This window comes from Anolis sagrei, chromosome X, assembly GCF_037176765.1.
Source record: "Anolis sagrei isolate rAnoSag1 chromosome X, rAnoSag1.mat, whole genome shotgun sequence".
Lineage (NCBI taxonomy): Eukaryota > Metazoa > Chordata > Lepidosauria > Squamata > Dactyloidae > Anolis > Anolis sagrei.
This window is the reverse complement of record NC_090034.1, coordinates 37,647,355-37,674,642: the sequence shown is the minus strand read 5'-3', so window position 1 is coordinate 37,674,642 and position 27,288 is coordinate 37,647,355. Positions and strand designations below refer to the sequence as shown.

The 27,288-nt window shown below is 41.4% G+C and overlaps 1 protein-coding gene across 4 annotated transcripts in view; it reads left to right on the top strand.

The window, feature by feature from the left end:
• ULK1 (unc-51 like autophagy activating kinase 1) overlaps positions 1-27,288 on the top strand; it is a 76,055-nt gene that overhangs the window by 2,687 nt on the left and 46,080 nt on the right. For all 4 annotated transcript variants that reach the window (XM_060785644.2, XM_060785641.2, XM_060785643.2 and 1 more), the window contains exons 2-5: positions 1,421-1,513; positions 1,625-1,666; positions 16,381-16,413; positions 17,363-17,399. In XM_060785644.2, the coding sequence (XP_060641627.2) occupies positions 1,421-1,513; positions 1,625-1,666; positions 16,381-16,413; positions 17,363-17,399 (205 nt within the window). The remainder of the gene's footprint in view (positions 1-1,420; positions 1,514-1,624; positions 1,667-16,380; positions 16,414-17,362; positions 17,400-27,288) is intronic.

Here is a 27,288-nt window from a genome sequence, read left to right as displayed (position 1 = left end):
GTATAGAGTCTTTTTCATCCAGCATTCTGTATTATCCCACGCAGTCTCCCTCTCACCCGGATCCACAGCTGTTTCAATACATTGCGATGTTTTGGTGCTAAATTCGTAAATACAGTACTTACTACATAATGTTACTGTGTGTTGAACTGCTTTTTCTTTCGATTTGTTGTAAAACATGATGTTTTGGTGCTTAATTTGTAAAATCATAACATAATTTGACGTTTAATAGGCTTTTACTTAATCCCTTCTTATTATCCAACATTTTCGCTTCTCCAACGTTCTTCCGACCCGTTTATGTTGGATAAGCAAGACTCTCCTGTACTTAGCAAAGCTTAAGTACACTAATGGCACCGGATTCTGTCTTGATTTGGAAGCTAAGCAGGATCAGTCCTGGTTCGTACTCAGATGAGAGAGACCAACGAACCCCAGATGTTGTAGCCTGTGTTTCTGAAGGAGGAAGGGACAAAACCATCTCGGAATATTCTTTAAGAAGCTAATGGGGGCCTCCAAAGGTCATCAGGAAACTTGCAGTCACATACATCTACACAGAAGTACATTTCATAGAATCATAGAATCCAAGAGTTGAAAGAGACCTCATGGGCCATCCAGTCCAACCCCCTGCCAAGAAGCAGGAATATTGCATTCAAATCACCCCTGACAGATGGCCATCCAGCCTCTGCTTAAAAGCTTCCAAAGAAGGAGCCTCCACCACACTCCGGGGCAGAGAGTTCAACTGCTGAACAGTCAGGAAGTTCTTCCTAATGTTCAGATGGAATCTCCTCTCTTGTAGTTTGAAGCCATTGTTCCGCGTCCTAGTCTCCAAGGAAGCAGAAAACAAGCTTGCTCCCTCCTCCCTGTGGCTTCCTCTCACATATTTATACATGGCTATCATATCTCCTCTCAGCCTTCTCTTCTTCAGGCTAAACATGCCCAGTTCCCTAAGCCGCTCCTCGTAGGGCTTGTTCTCCAGACCCTTGATCATTTTAGTCGCCCTCCTCTGGACACATTCCAGCTTGTCAATATCTCTCTTGAATTGTGGTGCCCAGAATTGGACACAATATTCCAGATGTGGTCTAACCAAGGCAGAATAGAGGGGTAGCATTACTTCCTTAGATCTAGACACTATGCTCCATTTGGCCTTTGCAGGAACTGTTGGAGCCCAACAAATTAGTACATACTCAAATAATAGGATAACTGCAGCATAAAAGTTTGAATGGAGAAAATCTTGACTTTCTCTGCTGAAAAGACTGATTCATTCAAGGACAAGTCTCAACATGTGCTGGGTATGTTGGGACACCAGAATAGCATTTCTTACTACTTTGTGGTGACACTATTAAGAGAGTGGACACTAGGATATGTGAGATAAAATGGATGATTTCATGTGTTCCTAAATTCTGTGTTTTTACATTTGAACTTGCAGAAGCCTGAAATGGAGGTAGCAATTAAATGCATCAACAAGAAGAACCTGGCAAAGTCACAGACTCTTTTGGGAAAAGAAATCAAGATACTCAAGGTAAAAACAAGGCCGTCATAATGTATTTTCATTTTGTTTGAACTTTCAGCAATTTAAATTCATGATAATTATTCGTTTGTGGCTTCATGAATACATCTCTTTGTCTTCTAGGAGCTGAAACATGAGAACATAGTCGCCTTGTATGACTTCCAGGTACGATTTTACAACTACTCTGAAAGATGGAGTGGGGTGTTATTTCAGAGATGGTCCTAAAAGTGCTAAGAGAACTCATCTGGAAATCCATACATCTAGAGATGGGAGGCAGATGTTTTACATAAAATTAAGGCAATAGAATATTGGTAGTTCTTTTTTACATCACAGATAAGTAGCAACTAATTGTATTACTTGTTTTCACCTTTCTCCAGAGAAGCTGTCCTTGTTCCAAACCAGTTTCTGTCATCGGTATTGGTAGAGGGGTGAACACACTGAAATTTAACTCAGACAAGCCAAGTGCTTCTGGCCAGTCAAAAGGCAGATCAGGAAATGGGGATTCAGCCTATGTTAGATGAGGGTTCCACTCCTCCTGTAGACACATGTTTGCAGCTTTTTTTTCTGCTCCTGGATTCAGCTCTGAGCCTGGAACTGCCTGTCTGAGTGGTGGCCAGAAGTGACTGCAGTTAAAGCAATGTTGGACTTGGCTACAGTGAACATATCTGTTAGTTGCCTCTGTTGGATTACTGTGTAAAGCATTCCGATTCCAAGATACACAGCTAAGGCTTATCGTAAGAAACATATAACTCCCTTGTGAAAACAGCTCCAGTGACTCCCAGTCTGTTTCTGGGCACAATTGAAAAGGCTGGTGATTTGAGTGTTGGACTACAGGCAGATACTTCATTGTTCAACAGGTGATTGGAAACTAAGTGTTCCTTGGTGACTAGCTTTTAGTAATATGCTATATCACAGGGATGTCAAACCCATTTTCATCGAGGGCTATATTAGCCTTATGGATGCCATCAAAGGGTGCCTGAGTCCATGGACAGAGAATCCATGGAGACAGAGGGCCAACAATAATTACATAGTGGTCTGTATTCTGGTTTTTACCCAGTATGGGTCCTCAGATGTTATTGAATGAAATTCCCATTTCTTTTGATTATCTGTCATACAGACTAGGGATCATGGGAATTGCAGTCCAACAGCCCTTGTGGCTCTGAGGTTGGGAAAAGGTTAAAGGACATTTTAAAATTAGACATCATACCCTCAAACCTTGTCCCGAAATTGCAAACCCCACTCTCCTGACTAAACTGAACAAATTGCAGCCTTCCAGAGGTTACTGTAGCCCAACTCCCATCAGCTATAGTCATAATGTCTAATGATGAGGAATACATAAGTTGGAGTCCAGCATCTGGAGGGCTGCATAAAATGACATGGTAGGCTGGATTTTGCACACTGTCATTGAGTTTGACACACATACTCTTTTGTGTTTATTTTAAGGGGGTATATATTTTAAAATCACTGTTACATTCTGTTTTTATTGCTACTTTTGTATGTTCTAATGCTATGCTATCTGTACCTTTTTAAATTTTGTAAGCTGATTTGAATTTTCTCTGCAAAAAAATCAGGAAATAGATAAAATAACAACAACATGTAGCCTTCCAGGTGTTTGCGGACTGCAGCTTCCATTGTTCCTTGTCGTTGGCTCCAACAGTCCACTTGGTTTGGTTGGCCAAAAAATACTCAACCATTGCATTATGTGCTATTGAAACTGAATGCAGTATCTTACTGTATTTTACGCTGGCACTGCATAAAGTGGTTTAGAGCCTAAATACTCCTAAAGATACCAAATCCTCTCTGATCTTGGAAGCTAGGCAGGGTTTCAGTACCTGGTTTCATCTGTAAGAACTACTGGTTCCCCATATCAGCCTGAAAAGCACTGATTTTACAGTCTTATGGCTCAAGCTCTGCTTGTAATTTCCCATGGACAACTGTATGGCAGCTATGGAAACAGAATACAGGACTGAAACAGGCTTTGGTCTTCAAGGCTCTTCTTTGTTTTCTTTTCACCTTTCCCTGCAACCATGTTTTGATACTGAATCATCAGGGTTTCTTTTGTAACATTATTACACACACACAAACATACACACACACACACACACACACACACACACACACACATATATATATATATATATATATATATATATATATATAAAAGGGGGGATTATTAGGACATAGTAGTCCTTTGATCTGTTTGACATCATTTTTGTCTGTTTCTGATCTAATACATTTGGGTTGGTTTGTGTTACATGTTTCAGAGGGCGTTTTTGCTGTTGTTTTTTGTGCTTTGTGGAGGCGGGGGGGAATCTGAGGAATAGGTCTGCCCCCCACAAAAGTTTATACCAATACAATTTGTTAGTTTTTATGGTGCCCCTAACTTCCGTTCTTGCTAGAGTTTCCCCCATAGAGAAATAACTTCTTTGTATTCTGCAAAATGATGGAGTTTTAATCTATTATTGTTTAACTATGTTTGTGGTACTTGTCAATTAACTTGATGTTGGGTTGGTGTTGGTTGCCGATGTGCAGCGGGTTAAACTGAGCTGCTGAACCTGCTGCCCAAAAGGTCAGCAGTCTACAGACAATGCCAGCTCTTCGGCTTAGAAATGGAGATGAGCACCACTCCCCAGGGCCGGACACAACTAGACTTAATGTCAAGGGGAAACCTTTACTTTACCTGGGTTTTTATATATTTTTTCCTTTTATTAGATATAATTATGATGGTGCTGTTCATTTTATTGTATATTACGTTTTTCTATTTTTCTATGTTTGCTGCTTTGAGGTCCAACTCAGGAGAAAAGCAGGATAGAAATAAATAAATAAAAATAATAATTGGAGCATCTGAAAATTATCCTTGTGAAATAATAAATGATCACTTCTTCTTTGAAAGCTTGGTTTGCTTTTCACGATAGGCTTTCTATATATTTTACTTGTTACTGCCATTGCTAGGTTGGTGACAGAGCAAGATAAATCCTCTCCTGTGAACCAAGAACTGAATCCTGTTGTGAACTACATTACTGTGCCAGTTTCCACCCTAGAGACCTCTTTGTTTGGATTAACAGCCTTTTTAATTGCTTCAGTCTTCCACTGCAGGAGCTTCAACCAGTCTACCTGGTGTGTTTCTCTCTCTCTCTCTCCCCCCCCCCCCCCCCTTATCTTTGCCCGGTCTGTTGTCACGTGGCCTTCAGGCCTCCTTGTTTGTTGACATTCCTCCTGAGCTTTGGGATTGGTTGAACAGGGACTTGACATCATCAGGGCAGCTAAATCCTCCTGGCATATTTGGCATGTGCACAGGCCTTACGCAGTGCTGTCTGGGAATGGTAGTCACCGTTCTTGGTTTCTCTTTGCTTTTGCTTCTGTTTTTTTGGACACAAACTGTCTTTCCAGTACACCCTTCTTGAGTGCTGGTTGTTGCATACGGTTAATCATATTTCAAAGCTATGGAAAGTAGATAGGGTTTTCTTTTTTAAAAAAATCTTTTTTTGTAGTGATTGTTGTTCCTTTTAACCCGAATAGAAGTTTTTCTTCTCCCACCCCACCTGTCTTTTCTTTCTCCATTTCTCATCGTTTTAATGAAAATGTGACATGTTACAATGTTTTTTCGCTTTCAAAACCAAACCAAAGACTGAGCATTTCCTGTTGTTGGCTTTCAGGTCATTTCTGCCTTAGTGTCACCATGTCATAGGTTTTTCTTGCAGATCAATAGGACCACACTGCAGATCAGTACAACCACACTGGCTGTCTTGCAGATCAGTTCGACCTTTTCTTGCAGATCAGAACGACCACACCAGTCTCATGTCACAGATTTCTTAAACTCTTATATAGTCATTGGTCCTGTGGTTTGCTTCTACTGGCAAGAAAGCTGACAACATTCTATTGCTGTTAGTGTTTTCATTTTGCTGTCAAAAAACAACTCTGGTATTTGCATATTAGCTGTTTTGTTTTCCTTCTGCTTAAATGCTGATTGAAGCTTCACAGTTTCAGAGAGAGTGGCACAAACAGTGTGGCATAAAAGCATTTCCTCTCGATGTAGTGTTTTGTTTTTACTGCTAGAAGTATTGGAATAGAAAAATTACTTTTTTGGACTAAATCTCAGAATTTCAATTAACATGGCACTGGGATTCTGGGAATTGTAACAAATGTGAAATGATAATATTTAATATCTTTTTCCAAGGGAAATTTCCCACATCTCTCTCTCTCTCTATATATATATATATATATACATAGAGAGAGAGAGAGAGAGAGAGAGAGAGTTATCTATAGTTGTCTTGGCTGTTCTACAACAGTCAATCAAATTAGATGGGCTGAATGTATGATATGAACCTCTATTATTATTCCTTGGAGACATGGTATTGGCTGTTGCCCAGAGGAAAAGACTAACAAACACACTGCTATTTCTAAAAAAGTACCTTCCTTTAAGTCCATCTTACGTATAAGTCACCAGGTCAGAGAGTGTATGCCTGTGCCCACATGTTCATATCCCTCCTTTGGGGAATTAGAATGTTCATCTAGTTCTACTGAATCAAGTTGAAATCACCCTGTTAAATAGTACCGCTAGTAAGCTTAAAGCCTGATCCAGTTAGACTTCATAAAATAAAGTGAAACGTATAAGACACAATTACTTTTAGATATGTCCTTTAAAAGGTATTATTTCAGGTGTAGTAATTTTTGTTAAATATAAAGGGAATATGTGCCATTCTGGAGGTCTAGTGATTTGAGCATTGGACTACAACTTTGAAGACTGGGTTTCAAATTCCTGTTTCACTGTGAAAGCACACAGAGTGACCTTGGGCAAGCCAGTTCTCTTAGCCTCAGAGAAGGGCAACCCAATCCCTGTCCCCAAACAAATGTCGCCACCCCCCCCCCCCCCCATTATCACCATAAGTAGTCAGAAATGTGCTATTATTTCTTCTTGTGTGCCTACTAGCCATTTCTGACTTCTGGTGACCCTAAGGTGAACCTATCATGGGGCTTTCTTGGCAAGATTTATTCAGAAGACATTTGCCATTGCCTTCCTCTGAGGGTGGGCGTGTGTGATTTTCCCAGGGTTACTAGGTTTACATTATTACAAATGTTCCAATAAAATTTCCCTTGAAGGCTTTGAAAGTGCTGAATACAATATTCAGTCAATGGACTGTCACCTTGTTGTGGTGAGGGAGCTTGCGTGTTCCGATGAACCTGTGGGCACAACAACTGGAGTCGTGCACTCCCAGGAGTGGCCGCGGGGGAAGTTCCAGACCAAGCACAGTCCGAAGACCCAAAGACCTCAACGGCGCAGCAGGCAGAGGGAGGATAACATGGTACATGTTACAACGGCCGTGAAGGCGGAAGAAGGCTGCAACAGATTGAGAAGCCACGGCCGTCTTGTTAAACTATGCCACCCGTGAAACCTCACTCTGTGAAGACTGTGTGTTGATCAGTGTGCACTGACCTCCACACATTAAAAAAACCTCATGCACAGGCGTCTTCCAAGGGAAGTCCCATGGCGATCAGCGAGTGGTGACGGGGGCAGGACTGTGAAATCTAGAAGCCCCTAGTCACAGACTGGCACATGGGTGATGGATATGGGCTCAGTCATTCTACCTCAAGGTCCGAGGCAGTTGAGTAGTTTGGCAGCTGTATCCATGACTGAGCAGCCCTTTTGAGGATCCAGTCTGCTCACCCCACACGGGGAAGGGGCTAGAAAGGGTACCCTAAACATAGTCTGCCTCTCTTATCCCTACTGGACTTTCGCGTTCAGCGGGGTCACCACCCTGCGGCCAAAAAAACCCCAAAAAACTTCGGTACATGGAACGTACGGACACTGATGGACAACACTAACGGTGAACGCCCCGAACGCAGAACTGCCATCATTGCAAGGGAGCTGGGACGCTTTAATATCGACATAGCAGCCCTTCAGGAGACCAGGAGAGCAGGAGAGGGACAGCTGAAGGAAGAAAAAGGAGGCTACACCTTCTGGAAGGGACTGCCCGAAGAAGACCAAAAAATGCATGGAGTTGGCTTTGCTATCAGAAATGACCTGGTGAAGCATCTGACCAAAGCACCCACTGGCATCAACAAACGATTCTCAACCCTCCAAATTGAACTTGCCAAAAATCAACAGGCAATCATCATAAGTGCCTATGCACCAACACTAGATGCTGACGAAGACATCAAGGGTTTTTTGTTTTTTACTGTCAGCTGGACACTGTCCTATCTGAGAAACCTAAGGAGGACAAAATCATCCTCCTGGGGGACTTTAATGCAAGAGTCGGGTGAGACTTTGACCTGTGTCTAGGGACCATAGGAAAAGACAGGGTTGGAAACAACCACTCGAATGGCATCCTGCTTCTCACCAAATGTGTGGAACGTAACCTTGTCATCACCAACACGCTCTTCCGCCTGAAAAACAAGTTCAAGACATCATGGAAGCACCCCCGGTCAAAGCATTGGCACCTCTACGTAATCACACGTGCCAGAGACCGCTGTGACATGCTTCTCAGAAGAGCCATGACAGGTGCTGAAGACTGCTGGACAGACTACAGGTTATTCCGATCCACGATGGCTAGCAAGATAGCCCCCAAGCGCAGCCTCCAAGGAAGAAAGACAAGGCGCAAAATGAACACCCAAGCCCTTCAGGAACCCTTCAAACAAGCTCTCAAGGACCATCTACCCATAGAACCCGCCGAAAATGTTGAGGAACATTGGAACAAACTGAAGACCTCCATCATCACAGCCTGCGAAGAAACTATTGGATATCAAACCAAGAAACATCAAGATAGGTTTGACAAAAATGACGAGACCCAACAGCTAATTGACAAGAAAAGGAAAGCTTTTCAAACATGGCAGAGAGACATCAACTGTGCTGCTAAGAAAAAGATCTACGCCAGTGCAAAAGCTGAGGTCCAAAGAAGGACAAGAGAACTCAAGAACATCTGGTGGACAAAGAAAGCTGAAGAAATTCAACACCTGGCAGATACCCATAATGCTCAGGGATTTTTCAAAGCCACAAAGGTCATCTATGGACCAAGAAACCATGGCATACAACCTCTACGCTCATCAGATGGAACCAAACTTCTGAATGAGAAAAAATCAATTGCACTGCGTTGGAAAGAACACTACCAAAGCCTCCTGAATCGCAGCTCCAATGTGGCTGAAGAGGTTCTCTCACAAATCCCACAACAACAAAACAGAGATGAGCTTGCAGCACTGCCTAGTTTAGAAGAAGTCAGCAATGTCATCAGCCAACAAAAAAAGAACAAAGCCAGCGGACCTGATGGGATCCCTGCAGAAATCTTTAAAGAGGGAGGACCTGAGCTGACACAACAACTCCAACAGCTCATTGAAAAAGTGTGGGTGACCGAGAAAATCCCAGCAGATTTCAAGGATGCCCCCATCATCACCCTCTTCAAAAAAGGGAAAAGAACAGACTGCGGAAACTATCGAGGTATCTCCCTTCTAACCTCCGCTGGGAAAATCCTCGCAAGAATCCTTGCAAACCGCCTTCTACCCCTCTCAGAAGACACCCTCCCAGAATCCCAGAACGGCTTCCACCCCTCCAGAGGAACAGTGGACATGATCTTCACTGCACGACAGCTCCAAGAAAAATGCAAGGAACAAAACCAACCACTGTACATTGCATTCATTGACCTTGCAAAGGCATTCGACACAGTGACCATCCTCCAGAAAATTGGGTGCCCTAACAAATTTGTGAACATCCAGTGGCTCCTCCATGATGACATGATGGCAACAGTCTTGGACAGCAATGGCTCCCAAAGTGACCCATTTAAGGTGGAATCAGGTGTCAAACAGGGATGTGTTATTGCCCCAACTTTATTCTCCATCTTCATCGCTATGATACTTCATCTAGTTAACGGGAAGCTTCCCACCGGAGTGGAAATCATCTATTGGACAGATGGCAAGCTATTTAACCTCAGCAGACTGACAGCCAAAACCAAGGTTACAACAACATCTATTATAGAACACCAGTATGCTGACGACAACGTCATCTGTACGCATTCAGAAGAAGACCTACAAGCCACTCTAAATACCTTCGCAGAAGCATACGAGAAACTCGGCCTGTCATTGAACATCGGGAAAACCAAAGTGCTCTTCCAGCAGTTACCAGTCAATCCCTCTCCAATGCCAGAGATACAGCTTAATGGTGTAGCATTGGAAAATGTTGACCATTTCCGCTACCTTGGCAGCCACCTCTCCACCAAAGTCAATATCGACACCGAAATACAACACCGCCTGAGCTCTGTGAATGCAGCGTTTTCCCGAATGAAGCAGAGAGTGTTTGAGGACTGGGACATCCATAGGGATACCAAGGTGCTTGTTTATAAAGCTATTGTCTTCCCAACCCTGCTATATGCCTGCGAAACGTGGACTGTCTACAGACGTCACATGCAACTCCTGGAACGATTCCATCAGCGCTGCCTCCGGAAAATCCTGCAAATCTCTTGGGAAGACAAGCGGACAAACGTCAGCATGCGGGAAGAAGCAAAGACCACCAGCATTGAAGCGATGGTCCTCTGCCATCAACTCTGCTGGACTGGCCATGTTGTCTGAATACCTGACCGTCTCCCAAAGCAGTTGCTCTACTCCGAACTCAAGAACGGAAAACGGAATGTTGGCAGGCAGGAAAAGAGATTTAAAGATGGACTCAAAGCCAACCTTAAAAACTCTGGCATAGACACTGAGAACTGGGAAGCCCTGGCCCTGTGAGCGCTCCAGCTGGAGGTGAGCTGTGACCAGCAGTGCTGCAGAATTTGAAGAGGCACGAATGGAGGGTGAAAGAGAGAAATGTGCCAAGAGGAAGGCACGTCAAGCCAATGCCGACCGGGACCGCCTTCCACCTGGAAACCAATGCCCTCACTGTGGGAGATGATGAAGGTCAAGAATAGGGCTCCACAGTCACCTACAGACCCACCCTGGATGGAGGATTATCCTACTCGGACAACGAGGGATCGCCTAAGTAAGTAAGAATATTTAAGCTAAGTGTGGAAAATCTTTTAACTACTCCTTAGTGGTTTCTAGTTTTCTTTAAAACTCACATCACTGAGTTGTAGTAAAAGTGAATTTTCCCATTCTCTGTGAGAAAATGATGCAATTATGTGAGTTTATTTGTGGAAAATGGGACATTCTGGTCCTACCAGACACATTAGACATGAATTCTGAGTTTCTCAGGTCAGAGTGACCATGTTCCCCCTGGAGTTTGTTATACAATGGCAAAGGGAAGCTGAACATAGTCTGTTCATTTCAGTAAATTTAGGGAGCTATTTGGTGTTATTACATGGTCAATAATACTAAAAGAGAAGGGATTTCATGATGGATTTTAAAAAAATGAGATACTGAATGTACAAGGTCAAACAGTTTCAATGAGAATGAAAAATGGGACATTTCCAAAGAAACCAGGACGGGATGACTAAAGAAATGTCAACTATGTTAGGATTTAAAAGGGACATGTATAAGAAATGGAAAAAGGAAGGAATTGCCAATGAGGAATTCAAACTAAGAGCCTGCATGTATAAGGACAAGGACAGAAAACCTGAAGCATAGAATGACCTCAGGCTTGCTAGAGAAATTAAAAACAGTAAAAGGGGCTTTTTTGTTATATCTGTGACGAAATAACAAGGAAATAATAAGGCTGCTGAAATGCTAAAAGAGACAGAAAAGGGGCAGAACTATTCAGCACCATTTGCCTGGTCTTTCCCTAAAAAGAAAACAGTATTCAGTCTGAGGGAAATGAAGTAGATGATGGCTGCTGTAGGGGAAATGCAGCACAGGATAGATAAAGAGTAAATATGGGAAAACTTGGTTACTTCATACAAGTTCAAGTCTCCAGGGTCAAATGAATCACATCCAAGTGTTTTCAAAGAACTGGTAGAGGTAATTTTCGAACCAACATACAGCCAAACCATGATGAAGATTTTACTATAGTTATGTAATTGTACAGATAGTTTTAAATTATCTTTTGAGTTTCCTTTTTTGAAGAAATTTGGGATATAAACCCAAGAAATACATTGCAGCCTAGTTTAAAAGAAAATAGCTGTTGCACCGAAAATACCATGATTACATGGGTAGGCAACTTAATTCAGCTACACCACACAATTATAACTTCACTGTATCTGACCTGGAATACTGGAATTTGTAGCTTGGTGAATTTCTCTGACTGAGAATTCAAAATTCTCATTCCAAAACTGTAAATCTAAGAATTCTATAGGATATTTCAATTGTAGTTAAAGCCCAGCCATCACTATAGTTGTATATTGTGAAATGGCTCTTGGTGATTCTGAATGCAGCTTTGATCATGTCCCATGAGCTTAGTTTGAGGGTCATTGGCACTGTAGTCCCTTAGCATCAGGGGGCACCTAGTTGCCTTTTTGGCATAAGTAGCTTTCCATAGCTTTTCAACCCTTGGTTGCCACACTACTCAGTGCTCATGTTTGTATTCCCCTTCCCATCAGCATTAATCATCTGTCTCATTCAAGCTATGATAAAGTTATTATCTCATTTAAACTGATCCTTTCCCCTTAATTCACAGTAGCAGCACAGCTGATTTCTGCACACTGAGGAGTTAAAAGTGGTTGAACCAAGGATAGGTGTCCTGGTGCCCTCCTAATAGTTTGGTGTTCTGAATTTTAAATTGAGTAATCAATTGTTTTAACAGGAATGTTGTGTCCTCCCCATCCCCCCCAGGCAATAATAGAAAGGATGGATATCTAGGTTGATTCGTTATGGAAAAAGAACATCCAGAGTAGGTGGGTTATCTCTGTAGTGAGATTAATAAAAAAGACCCAAGCTTTGAATGTTTCTGGTATTTTGATCAAATCTAACTAAGGTATCACTGTATGTAGTGTGCCTTTTGGATTTTGAGGCTAGTAAATAGTTTTGAGCCATGAGGAAAGTATGGGCTATGTAGGCGTACTACCTTTTGCTTTTTCCCCTTTCGGACTCCATTGTGAACTAGAATGGTTTCCATCTGAAAAGCCTTGAAAATTGATGCCCCAGTTACTATGCAGTTGTGAATTAACTAGTGCTAATGAGGTCAGCACAGTGTAGAAGACCAAGTGAAATTGTACATGTTGAAAGATCAGGATGATATTTTTAGGACTTATCAAAGCTTATTCCAAATAGACTTACTGTGCGAATCTGAATTTATTTGGGGACAGAATGAGGGGCAACAAAAGAGGAAGCTTGTCTCACGGAAAACAACTTTTTCAGGATCAGGTAGTATATACTTACTTGGAACTTGGAAAATAATCTCTTTTGGGTCACAATTCCCAAACTCCCTCAGTGGCTATGCTGGCTGGAGGAATCTGGGAGTTTTGATTCAAAACGTTAGCTTTTTAAAGCCCTGATACCAGGGTACATTGTCCCTGTTTAGTCACCAAATAGGGATGCAAAGCCTTCGGCCTATTGCGCTCCCAGTTTCAGGGACCGATAGAGGAAGGACACTTGGGTAGAACTAAGAAAGGTTCTTTAAATAAAAAAAACCCAGTTGGTTTCCATTATCCATCATGGTGTTGAAAGCTAATCATTATTTTTAGAATGTTGAACAACTAACTTGTTTTATACATTATTACTTTTAAAAAGCTAACCAATCAGGTTGAATAGGAAAATGGTATGCAATTTTATGTCTAAGCAATGGAGTACTTCATTGGAACACCTTTATAATGATAGCGTTATTGCATTTTTTATACAGGAATCAACCCATTCTTATGTGGGAGACTTATTTTTGAGCCCAGCATATTCCCTATTGGCTAGTTTTCTACTGGCAGAGCTATCTGGTTTGTTTTTACAGATAACGAGAAACACAGACATATGAGAGCCAGTTTAGAGTTCTGACTAGGCAGCTGCTTACAGCCTATCTTAGTAGGAAAGACAAACATGGTATGCACTGGATAAGGTCCTGAATGAAACCTCCTCTCACCCTTCTTGACTTTACAGAGTTCATGTTAGGATTGACTGAGGGTCACGTCTGAGCCACGTTTGAGCTCCTTTAAGGAAAGACATGGCACACTGTTTTAATAAAGTCAATGGATGCATTTTTGCCACAGTCTGAAGTAAAAATCTTTATTCTACCTAGAACTGTGAAAAGTTGCTTTTGACACCTAAAATTCCTAGTCTGATATGGTGGCTGTGCTGGATCAGGGTTCTGGGAGTTACAGACTTCGAAAGCCTGTAAGTTTTTCTAAGCTCTGATTTTGCCACCTCCCTCAATTTTATTTTTTATTTGGAATCATTTTTATTATGCTGGAAAATAATAGCAAGACCAGTTTCCCGAGACAACCGATTACCATTCAAAAATATCAGTCTGTGTATGTGTGTGCATTTTCATATTTTAAAAATGGGGAGATTGCCATTTAACTGTTTGTCAATCATTCTTCCGAGTTTTATATTTCTCAGACCATTATCAGAGAAGAGGTAGTGACATGAACCATTTCTGCTATGCTCCAAAACTTCCTTCTGGGTCCAGTGGCAACACTGCTGAGAATTCTTTCAGTGGCATGACTTGATGGCTATTTCCCAAGAGTAATTGGAAACTGGCATGTGGTTGTGTTCTTGAATGCAACAGTGGATCTCTGGTTACCCTGCCAGTGTTGTTCAGTGGCTGTTTTCGTATGCACCGTCAGTGTTTTCATTATAAAAATATCCCATTCAGAAACCATTTTGCAACTTAGATGAAAACTATTGTATACTGTCTGTCCAAAGCTGCCCTGCTTGATTTTCGAAGATTGCAGTCACAGTTGGTCATGATGTAAATTTTCAGTCCTGAAGCTTGAAAAAGAAAAGAAAGTAAGGGAGGTTTGGTGCGATGACTATGTTGTCACCTATAAATCTATGATATGGTTTAACCCCTCATAGAAGCAAAATCCCTACTTTTCTACACGCTCTTGTATTGCATAGGGCATATTGGTATAAATGTTTTCGTGAACCAGGTGCCTTCAAAGGAGAGAACATCCAGATAGCTGCAAGCTCCCATCTACTCTTGATAAGAATATTGCTGTGTAATGTGTATTTCAGCTAGAATATGATGAATGATGAATTCCATAGATTTGTACAGTTTATTTGGCTAGTTCATTTTCTATGCTGCTTTCCTACCCAAAGGCACTCAAAGCAACTTGGGAAACAAGGTTGTTTTTAAAGGAACTCCATATTAAATGGAATAAATAATGACACACAAACAAAAAGCAAAACAACTCAACTATCATTACAAAACATTACAGGACCATAAAAAGAATCAATGTGCTATGCAGAAAAGTTCATTAATGAGATTTATGAGCTTACCCTTTTATTTTATCTCCATTAAATCCCTGTGGTTTGGATGAGAGGTATTCAGCTCTTATTATTCATTTCTGCCTCAATTCAAGTAAGCTTGTGTTAGCTCTAAATCTGTGTCTGTCATCAGTAGTGACTGGGCGAGGGCAAACAAATGGAAGCTTAATCTAGACAAGGCAAAAGCTTTGCTGGTCAGTCAGAAGGCAGATCAGGGAATAGGGATGCAGCCTGTGCTGGATGCCTTTACACTCCCCGTGAAGACATAGGTTTGCACCTTGTGTGTACTCCTGGGTTCAGCCTTGAGTCTGAATGCTCAGGTTTCTGCAGTTACCAGGACCAGGCTTGTGCCCCAGCTGTGCCCATCCACATAGTACCTTAATCTCGAGAACTCTCATTTCAAAATGGGGGGTGGCTAGATGACATAACTAGAAAACTCGTGATGATTCGCTACAAAGGATAGACGCTGGGGGAGAAAAAAGTCCCCTTTTATCCCGTTTCTGACTGAAAGATGTGTATTTTCTCATGTCTGTGTGACCCTACATGCCAGAAAACACATGTTTTCCTTCCCTCTCCCCTGTGGAGACTTCTCTAGCTGATGTCCATCCCTTTTAAAAAGCCCGAAACAGCTGATCAACTGATTGGGTTGTCAAAGGGACACACAGCTGATTGACAGGAAGCACGAATGGAAAACCATTAGAACTCTCTGAAACTCTTTAATTATTGTAACACTGTAAATAGAGATTTAATAAATAATTAGGGGAAGGGAGAAATCCGGCAAAAGTTTTTTATTCCCTCAATTATGCACTGATCTGTATATGTGCACATGCAAATATGCTTGTATTCATTCTATTAGGATGTGTGCATATCTGCAGATATGAATCAGCGCATAATCGTATACATAAAAACTTCTGGCGGATGTCCCCTGTCTTCCCTCCATTTTATCCCGAGACAGAGGCCAATTAGGACGGCTAGGGAAGCAATCCCAGGATTGGCAGGTCTGTGTGGGAACCGTCTCTCAGGTCCTGGCTTTTTTGTCCCTTTTAGAAATCCTGTGATTTGGCGCTGTCTGGAAGCGCCCTCTGGTACATCCTGTTTGGATTACTGTCATACACATTGTGCAGTGCAGCCTTGAAAGAGTGGAAAACATCAGCTCTTCCAAAGAGTTGCAGCTAGATTGTTAACTAGGGGCCCTTCCACATAGCCATATAACTCAGAATATCAAGGCAGAAAATCCCACAATATCTGCTTTGAACTGGGTTATCCGAGTCCACACTGCCATATATTCCCATTCAAAGCAGAAAATGTGGGATTTTATTCAGCTGTGTGGAAGAGGCCTAGGACTGTATTAAAAGGAGGGACACAGCTTCTTAGTTTCAGCAGCTTCACTGGATGTTGGTGCATTTTTTGGCTCAATTCTAAGAGTTGGTTATGATCACAAAAACCCTACAAAACTCAGGTCCGGGTTACCTGAAGGACTTTGTTTTCCCACATGAGCCTGCCATATTTTGAGAACTTATAGAAGCGCCTTCTGTCTGCACATCCTTCCTTTTTCCTCAGTTGCTTGACAGTTTTGACTGACTGGAAAAAAAAATCTTCTTCTCTTTATTTTTTAGGAGCTGGCCAACTCGGTTTACTTGGTGATGGAGGTGAGCAATTATGAAATATTATCAATTATTCTAGGATAATAGGGTCTTGGTTACTTTGTTACTTTTAGGAGGTAGATTATGCTGAGAGTTTTGCAGTTGATGTAAGGCCCCTTCTACACTGCCATATTATCAAATCAGATAATCCAGATTATCCGCTTTGAACTTGATTATATGAGTCTACAGTGCCATATAATTCCGTTCAAAGCAGATAATCTGGATTTTGTATGGCAGTGTACAAGGTGCCTAAGATTCTTCCAACAGTGCAATAGAGGATGATGTGCTGGAAGTGGTTTCAAATCTGGCTGACTGCTTTGGAAGCTCAAGAGAGGGGCTAACATGAGATCAGTGGGTTGAGAAGGGATTTAAAATCTGACTGGTGCTGTTGGAAGGAACAGCAGATTGAAAGGAGTGGGAGGAAGAGGAGTAGGGTGGGGTGAGGAGCTCAATGGGTTGGAGAGGAGTTTCAAATCTAGCTGGCTTTTTTTAAGGACAGCAGATTGGGAGGAAGGGGAGTGGGATGAGGGGATTGATGGAGTGGAAATGTGGCTGGTGCTGCTGGTGGGACAGGAGATAGAGGGGAGGGGAGGAGGTCGCTCTAGGTAAGTGGCAGCTACTAACTCTTGAATAAACCAGTCCATGAAATAAACTCTCAAATATGGAGGGCCAACTGTAATTCAGTGCATCTGCCAATTACCTTGCTGATATACATCCAGTCTGATTTCCTTAACTCTTAAAAGGCAGCTCTTCCCCACCTGTAAAATAGATAACCTTGCTTTTTTTAATTGCTCAAATAGTGAAATGTATTTGTTCAGACAGGACATAAATCCGTTTTAACACTTTCTTCACAGGTACCCCAATTGAAATGTAACTTTGCTTGTTCTGTTCCTTAACATGAAATACATATATATTTAACTGATTCATGTTTGGACTTATTCTCTCCCCCCTTTAGTACTGCAATGGTGGGGATCTGGCAGATTACTTGCACAGTAAGTACCCTTGTGACTACTTTTTGTTTTTACTCGGTTTTTACATAAATAGGGTGCTGAAACTTTTGCAACTAGAATATGGCATTTCATGGTATGTTTTCTGTCCAGCGTTTGTAGTAAAGCACTTTGCTTTGCGGTGGCTCCTTCCTTGGAGGCTTTTAAATACTGGCTGGATTGCCTTCTGTTGGAGGTGCTTTGTTTGTGCTTTTCTTACATGGCAGAAGGGGGTTGGACTAGATGGCCCATGTGGTCTCTTCCAACTCTAGGATTCTGTGTGTACTGAAGGTAGAGTTTTCAAGCAGCAGAGGTTCTTTGAAGAGGTCAGATGTATGGTCCAGTTCTCCTGCTGTGGAGAAAGACATACACAAAGAGAAAGGTGGATAATATGTTGTTGTTTTTAACCCAAGCAGCCAAGGTTCTCCTTTTTGGAATTTAGAAAGTGTTGTGAGTTCATGTTTGTGAATTAGTGGGATCTGTTTATATTCAGGTACAAAGAGAATTGGGACTCTTCAAGCATTTACCAACCAAATGCAGTAGTAAAAATCAACCCTAATAGAAAGCATTATAATATACAGAGCTTACTCCGTGGACAAACATTTCATTTTTACCCCTCTTCCCCGTTTCGTTCTGTGTCTTCCACCACTTTATTTCTTCTAAACTCAGTTTGAGGAATTTTTAAAAGAACATTTTGTGAGGGTGGAGAACATCCACCGATTCTCCATTTCAATGGGAATCTTTAAGTTTTAGTTGGTTACTTTTAAAAGGCTACCGTCCTAGACGTTTTGGGGATTAAGACCTGTTAAGCTTCATGGAGCTTACCTCTGATTAACATGCTTAGGGTTGCACTGTTGTACTTTGCCAAATAACAAACTCTGCACAAACTAAGACAGGAACCAAAAGGTTTGGATTATTTGCTAGCATTATAGCTCAGGAAATGTTGTAGATTTTTCAACTCCCAGCAGCCCTAGCTAGCAAATCAGATGAAAAGTATACAACAAAATCCAGATTCGCAGTCCAGTTATATCCATTAGAACTATATCCCCACTAAGTTCAATGAATGTCACTTCCAAGTGAGCATGCATCGTGAATGTGCATGGACAGTATAGGCAGTACCCAAGTTATAAACAAGATAGGTTTAAGAACTCTTTCGGGATTAAATTTCCTTTCTGTGGGGTAGGTTTCTCTTGCTTCTAGTTTTCTCACCCCCATTTTGTAACAATGAGTTGTTTGAAAGTCGTATGTTTGTAATCCGGTGATAGTTTGTATAAGCATGTATTTGTGTGTTTCTGTGTATGTACATATATATATGTGTATTCATTAAGAAACATCTTCATGGCTTTAGGGAACATGGTTGGTATGTGAAATATCACATGGCTGTAGGGAATGCAATAGACAATTACAAAAGCAGCAAAAGGTGATGAATATAAAGAAAAAAAGGCAGAAGCAAAATATGGAAAAGTGATGCCAGAAGGGTGAAATCGTGTCTTGTTGTGGTTATGTCTCTTGAACTAATTTTCAGACTTGTGGTTGTCCTATGTCTGAAATGACTTTAAGAAACACAAAACAACAACAACAATCCTAATTAAGTTGACTATCTCATCAGCCAAAAGTAAGCCTACACTTCCCATTGAAATACTGGTAAGTTTATGTTGGTTAATTTTGTTCTTCATTTTAAATATTATATTGTTCTTTCATGTTTGTTTGGTTTTTTTTTTGCACTGCAAATAAGATACCTATGTGCGTAGGGATTCATTCATGTTTTTTTTCTCCCCAAACCATAGTCCGTCCCCTTGGCTTACAAAGTTTGGAGACCCCTGTGATATAACATAGCAGTAGCCACTACAAAGTAGCAAAAACTTCTGTAAAGTAGTATTGTTTTTCAGAGTGTAGGTAGTCTCACAACAGCATGAATTGAGGCAAGTGTTGAGAGGAAGTGAGGGAAGGAAGGGAGCTCAGTGGATGCTCCAAAGTGCAGGGCAAAGAGATGAGGCAAAGAAGAATGGGATGAGGCAGTTAGGGGGACAACAGAAGAATGGAGAAGACCAGAAACCAATGATTCTGAGAAAGAGAGTGCAGGAAAATGCTCCAGGTGCTGTGCCTGCCTAATGAGTGTTCTGGCTAAATTATTCAAATGAGTTTGTAGCAAAGATGGCTACAAGACTGAAGGGGTGGAGTTTCTGTTTACTTCTCTACCTCTTCCTAATGCCAAAGATTACCAAATAAGCTTCATGATTAGATCAATTTGACTGGGGTCTCCCTCTTCCAGGTCAAGCACTTAGTGATCACACAGTGTTGTGTTTCTCTCTCTTTGCTCATAAATATTTCCAGAAAGACAAGCAGTGCCGCAGTTACAGTGCATACTTAGCATATTATACAAATTCCTTGGAATGCAGTGCAGAAAAGTCTGCCCAGATTTGAAGAAATAGAATGTGGCAAGCCCATCCTAGTTGGTTATGAAATTTACTGCATTTTGCAAAAGTTAAGAGATAGAAATCATATTCCAATTTATAAATGCACTGAATTTTCAACTAGAAAGCAGCTATATTTGTTACTTAGTGCATAATGCTTATTGACACCATCAGGCTCCACCCCATGAAATCCCCAAGGCCTGATATGATCCTCAGGCGCACAAAGCCCCTATTAAAAACAGCTCCGTATATGGTTCGGGCCCTGCCTATCTTCGTGCCCACATCTCCCCCTATGAATGGGCGCCGGCTCTAAGATCTGCCGGGGACCCTCCTCTTGCTTTTACCACCATTACAAGCACGGTTGGTGGGGGCAAGGGAGAGGCCCTTCTTGGTGGTGGCCCCTGAGTTTGGAACTTCCTCCTCAGGGAGATTAGGCAGGCCCCTACATTGTCCTCCTTCCATAGGGACCTGAAAACCTGGATGTTCCAGCAGGTTTTCAACAATTATTGGTCCCTAGTCCCTTCCCTATGCCAGTATAGATAGTACTCTGTTCTGCACGTTATCCACTTCCCCGGCTCTATGATACCTTGTTGCACTACCCCTTGCCCAGCCCTTTTATAGTTGGCCATGTCCATTTTCTAATACTGGCCGTTGGTATTTTGAATCCATCTGATGGAGCTATAATGAAATTAGTTTTTAATTTTTTATGTATGTTTTAGCAGGATTTTATTATTTATGATGTTTGTTTTAATTTGTCTGTATGATTTTCCTTTCTAGCAATTGAATGTTTGGACTTATATGTTGGAAACCATCCTGAGTCCCCTTGGGGAGATAGGGTGGTATACAAATAAAGTATTATTATTATTATTAATAATAATAATTGTTAATTATTTATTTACTGCATTTATATACCGCTTTTCTCCCCTGAGGGGACTCAAAGCATTTTCCAACATAATAATGGCAAAATTCAGTGCCGCACATATATGTGAAAATCAAGACATATACAGTGTTCCCTCGTTACTTTGCGGTTCACTTACCACAGACTTGCTATTTCACATTTAAAAAAACAAATAAATAAATTTAATGAGGGAACACAGTAGCAAAGAGGGAAGAAGAGCCACCCCCTTGCCCTTTTTACCTTTGCCGCCTTGCTACTTGTTGCTGCCTGTGCCTCTTGCTACCTCTTGGGCTCCACGCTGCATCTGCCACCTCCCCAATCGCGGGGCCTAAGCAGTGGCAAGAGGCCCAGGTGGCGATGAGGAAGAGAAAGGTAAAGAGGGCGAAGGCGCGGTCTTTTTCCCTCCTCACCCCCTTTACCTTCATCTTCCTGCTCCTCGTTGCCGCTGGTGGTGCTACCGCAGCCGGCGGCAATGAGGAGCAGGAAGATGAAAGTAAAGAGGGCAAGGGGGTGGTCTTTTTCCTTCCTCGCCCCCTTTACCTTTCTGTTTTTGCTACTCGTCACTGCCGGGGCCTCTTGCCACCGCTTGGGCCCCGCAACACCTCCGCCGCCTCTTCAATTGCAGGGCCCAAGCGGCAACGAGGAGGAGGAAGAGAAAGGTGAGGAGAGGAGGGGACATCCCTCCTTCGCAGTTTTTCACTTATTGTGGGTGGTCCTGGAATGTAACCCCTGCGATAAGTGAGGGACCTCTGTAGCTAGACAATAACATATAACTATAAATTTAAACCTAACCATATTAAACATAAAACATAAAATGACATTTGAACATAAATATAAAATTAAAACATCGATATACAATAACATATTAAAATCCACCTGTTAACAACACAATTTAAAAACAGTTATTAAAATCACGCCATCCAAAATCAAATCCGTAGTCATTCCATTGGTCCGGTCACAATTCCTTATTCTCTTATTGCACTAAAAACATTGCTGTCCAAACGTTTATGATTCTGATCTGTCCTCCATTCAAAAGTAAGGAGAAATAAGTGGGACAGGTACAAAAAAACTTCAAGACACTCGCCAACCCAGCCCTCTAGTCTTTCTCCCTCCTGGGTGAAGGCTTGATATTCCTATCTTTATTGAGAGCTGTTGCATCTCCCCTTCTCCTTGGAAAAGGGCCCACTCCTGGTGTTAGTTATGTTAAGCACAACACTTGCAATAGGGTATGCTAGTACAACATAAGCTTTGACTGGTCCTTCCAGTAGCATGTTTGCAATAGAGGCCCAGAGGAAGACAGGAAGTCTGTTGCCCTAGGTCTAGTCATATGACCAAGAGGCTTATTAACAAGAGGCTAGCCATCAGATTTGGCCATACAACTATGCATACAGTAGCCCCCATGCGCATTGGTGGAGATAATACACATCTGTGAAATTAAAGATAATCAGGACATCAATATGTGCATAGTGCCCATGAAGTACAAAAAAATTAGTATTTTAAACTGCAGGGAGGAACACAGAGAGTGCTCACTAATGCTTCCTCTTCATCTTGGAAAGAAGTGACAAGTGGAGTGCCGCAGGGTTCCGTCCTGGGCCCGGTCCTGTTCAACATCTTTATTAATGACTTAGATGAAGGGCTAGAAGGCATGATCATCAAGTTTGCAGACGACACCAAATTGGGAGGGATAGCCAATAGTCCAGAGGACAGGAGCAGAATTCAAAACGATCTTGACAGATTAGAGAGATGGGCCAAAACTAACAAAATGAAGTTCAACAGTGACAAATGCAAGATACTCCACTTTGGCAGAAAAAATGAAATGCAAAGATACAGAATGGGTGACACCTGGCTCGAGAGCAGTACGTGTGAAAAAGATCTTGGAGTCCTCGTGGACAACAAGTTAAACATGAGCCAACAATGTGATGTGGCGGGAAAAAAAGCCAATGGGATTTTGGCCTGCATCAATAGGAGCATAGTGTCTAGATCTAAGGAAGTAATGCTACCCCTCTATTCTGCTTTGGTTAGACCACATATGGAATATTGTGTCCAATTCTGGGCACCACAATTCAAGAGAGATATTGACAAGCTGGAATGTGTCCAGAGGAGGGCGACTAAAATGATCAAGGGTCTGGAGAACAAGCCCTATGAGGAGCGGCTTAGGGAACTGGGCATGTTTAGCCTGAAGAAGAGAAGGCTGAGAGGAGATATGATAGCCATGTATAAATATGTGAGAGGAAGCCACAGGGAGGAGGGAGCAAGCTTGTTTTCTGCTTCCTTGGAGACTAGGACGCGGAACAATGGCTTCAAACTACAAGAGAGGAGATTCCATCTGAACATGAGGAAGAACTTCCTGACTGTGAGAGCCGTTCAGTAGTGGAACTCTCTGCCCCGGAGTGTGGTGGAGGCTCCTTCTTTGGAAGCTTTTAAGCAGAGGTTGGATGGCCATTTGTCAGGGGTGATTTGAATGCAATATTCCTGCTTCTTGGCAGGGGGTTGGACTGGATGGCCCATGAGGTCTCTTCCAACTCTTTGATTCTATGATTCTATGAATAATCAAAAGTCATTTTTTCTCACCTGGTTGTCTTCTCACCTTTTCATCGCCTTCACCTAGGAGGGACCCCTTCACCTAGGGCAGTGGTTCTCAACCTGTGGGTCCCCAGGTATTTTGGCCTACAACTCCCAGAAACCCCAGCCAGTTTACCAGCTGTTAGGATTTCTGGGAATTGAAGGCCAAAACATATCGGGACCCACAGGGTGAGAACCACTGACCTAGGGATTTCTAAATTTCTTGATCGTTCCCAAACCTGGGTTGCCAGGTGGTGTTGAACTACAGCTCCCAGAATCCTCAGCCAGGCTGGGAATGCTGCTGGGAGAATCAGACAGTTTTCTGCTCAAGCTCTGCTCCTTCATTCTTGAGAACAGTTTTCAAACAGATTCATTTTTTCCTGTTTCAGTGTAAAAAAAGGAAGGAAAGAGTAGTCTTGTGGCACCTTTAAGGTTAACCAATTTATTTCAGCCTAAGTTTTTAAGATTTTAGTCCTCTTCCTTAAATGGTTCCTTTAAAAAACAGCACTATCAAGACACAGCAAAAGGAGGTGCAGGTGCAACTGCCAGCTTTTCTTTTGGTTTTAAATGCTTTAAAATTGAAGTAATGGGTAAGTTGACATTGCCAGCAGATGGTTCTTAGTTTCCTTCATTCAGTGAGCCTGAATTGGCACATCTTACCCAAGCTAAATTAATGTTAGTATTCCAAAAACAAAGAAAAACTTTAATGTCATAAGGAAGAGGGAGCAGGCTTGTTTTCTGCTGCCCTGGAGACTAGGACGGAGAGCAATGGGTTCAAATGACAGAGAAGGAGATTCCACTTGAACATTAGGAAGAACTTCCTGACTGGAAGAGCTGTTTAACAGTGGAACTCACAGCCTTGGGAATCCGGTGGAAACTTCTTCTTTGAAGGCATTTAAACAGAGGCTCAATGGCCATCTGTCACTGGTACTTTGATTGTCAGGGGTGCTTTTCTTACATGCCAGGGGGTTGGACTAGATGGCTCATGCATTCTCTTCTGATTCTATGAAATAAATAGCATCAAAAACAAGACCCACTTCAAGCAGTCATCATGGACTCAAATTATATATACTTTGAAGGCTTGGGGTTCTAAAGATCATACATAACAAAGATAACTGGCAGACTCTGTTGGTTTTGGATTGGGCATTCAGTATTATAGCACTCTTGGACTCGCTTAGAAATTATTCTTGCTCTTAGAAACTACCCCCCCACCCCCTCAGAAATTAATTCCATCCTTGGGTTTGTAGTCTTGTGACACTTTAAAGATTAACCAGTTTTATTTTGCATAAGTTGGCATGAACTGAGTGGGGTGGACTGTAGTTCAGAGAAAGTGATGCCAAAGAAAGCTTGTTAGTTTCAAAGGTAATACATTAACAAAGGAAGGTTATACTAAATTAGAATATTTGGTTGATCATTCTAACCCAGCAATGGCAAGTTATGACTGGCAGAGTTTTATGCAATAACATGCCCTGCTATGCTACTGTCTGTTTACATTTTATTATGGTGTTTTTGTGGCTTTATTATGTAATGTCTGTTTACCACTTGGAATTGTTTTATGCAAGATTCATACATGCCATTAAATAAATAAATCACTTCAAAAAGATGAAGTAATGCTGGAACACTCTGGCTGGCATCCTATTAGTTTCATATGGAGGCATAAATTAACCATACAGTTTTGTACATCTGTTTTGAGTCAGTTCTGAGGTCAGTATCCACTACCTCCTCACAAGGACCAGATCCTCCACACTCCACTACTATATGACCACTGAATCCCCTCCCACTGTCATTCTGTATCTGGAGAACTGGGCAGGGTATCAGAGAAGTGTCTAGCTTATGTTTTTGAAGCCAAATGCAAGGTGATCTAATCCTTTGCTGTGTTATTTAGGGGACGTCAATAGATAATTGCTTCACATTTGTCTACAGCAGAGCTTTCCAAGCTTTTCATGTTGGTGCCACACTTCTAAAACATGGGTCATTTCATAACATGGTAATTCAGTTTTATTAGGAAAACGGAGGTTAAACCAACCCTTTAAAAAGATACAAACACATTATTAAATTGTAATAATGAAATGTATAGGGGCACAACGTATGTAATGAAAACTGGCGGATATGTTTACCTGATTATACACAATAGTCTCACTGTGATTCTTCCTGGGTTTTATTCAGAATTCTGTAGCCTTAAAGCAGGGGTATCAAACTCATTGTCACATAGGGTCACATCAGCCTTATGGTTGCCATCAAAGGGCCATTGAATCCATGGATGGAGATTGTAACGGATACAAAGGGCCAAACATATGTTTTTCTACATAGTGACCAGTGCTCTTTAGCTTTTACCCAATTTGGTTCTCCAGATGTTATTGAATGCCAACACTGATCAATTTTAATTATCTGCCATGCAGACTGGGGATAATGGGAATTGCAACCTAACAGCCCTTGTCGCTCTGAGATTGGGGAAAGGTTAAAGTGCATTTTAAAGTCAAATATAATAGCCACAAGACTTGCATTTAAATCTAAACCCTATTATCCTGACTAAACAGAACAAACTTCAGTGTTTCAGATGTTACTGTATCACAGCTCCCATCAGCTCGAGTCATGGATGTCTAATGATGATACAGGAATTGTTGTCCAGCATCTGGAGGGTCACATAAAATGACATTTGGCCTGGGGACCTTGAGTTTAGCATCTGTACCTTAAAGTATGTCTCCAGTGGATTTTATTTATTTATTTCTTTATTTGCCTTATTTATATCCCACTTTTCTTTACCCTGAGAGGGACTCAAGGCAGCTTACAATCGCACCTCCCCTAAAACCATAGAAATATTCCACCTTTAGGAAAGGTGGAATTTTCCACCTCCCCTAAAACCATAGCAATATTTTCCATGAGCAGTTAGGGGTATTTGGGACACAACAGTTAAAACACACAGATAAAACACAATACCATTAAAATATATATATTAAAATATACAGAACAAAGATTAAAATAGCAATAGCAACAAAACGTAAATTTACAGTTTAAAATCAGCTGTGAGCAGACTTGCTGGAAGTGATAGGTCTTTAATTGACATCTCATTTAGCTGTTGGGTCTTTCCGTTGGGTCATTCCATAGTTCAGCCTAGCCAACAATAAAGTACTGCTTCTTTTATTCATTTTGATTTATTTTATGTGTTATTGTGCCTTTCTTCCCAGCAGAAGATTTAAGGCAGGCAACGATCCTTTAAAATAAAGTACAGCTCCTAAACCATTAATAAGAAAATTTTAAAACAATTAAATCCAAACAATTGTGGACCACAAGTTTGACACCATTGGTGTAAGGGAAGGAATCTTTTTACACTTAAAGGAACTGTTTAATTTTAGTGTGTGCTTTTGTGGATTACAACCCTGTTCCGCAGATATACTGATGAAGTACACTCTTCAACTTCTGGTAAAGATGCACAGATTGTTGTGGGGGTGGGATTGGCGTAAAATGGATGAGATCACTGAAAAAAGAATTGAGACATTGGTTTTTAACTTTCAGAGTAAATCTATAGGATACTGTAGATCTGTATATTAGCTTAAAAATACTGGGATATTTATTCTAAACCAGTTGTTTTCCATCTTATGATCAGTATCACAGTTCTGTTTCACTTTGATCCTGCTCCTACAATTGAGGTGCAAATCTTGTACTCCATCAGTGCCATCAGAGAACATGGATTGTAATATACAAAAACTATATTTAATCTGTTTGTCTTACAGGTGCTACAAGATTCCTTCCTCCCTTCCCCTTTATACTGAAACAGACAGATAGACAGATGTAGACAGACAGATGTAGCTAACTTTTAAAATATCTTCAGATAGTTTGCCTTTCCCTATTTTGGCTTTTTAAAAACTAGGGGAGTAGAGTTCTTTTACAGAGTAATTTACCATGTGTAGTGTTGAGTGAGGAAAGTAGCAATCTGTGGTATGAAAATAGGGTTATTGTGATCATGTGTGATGTAGGAGAGCATGCTGATCAGGAATGTATTTCCTTCCTGTCACCTGATACT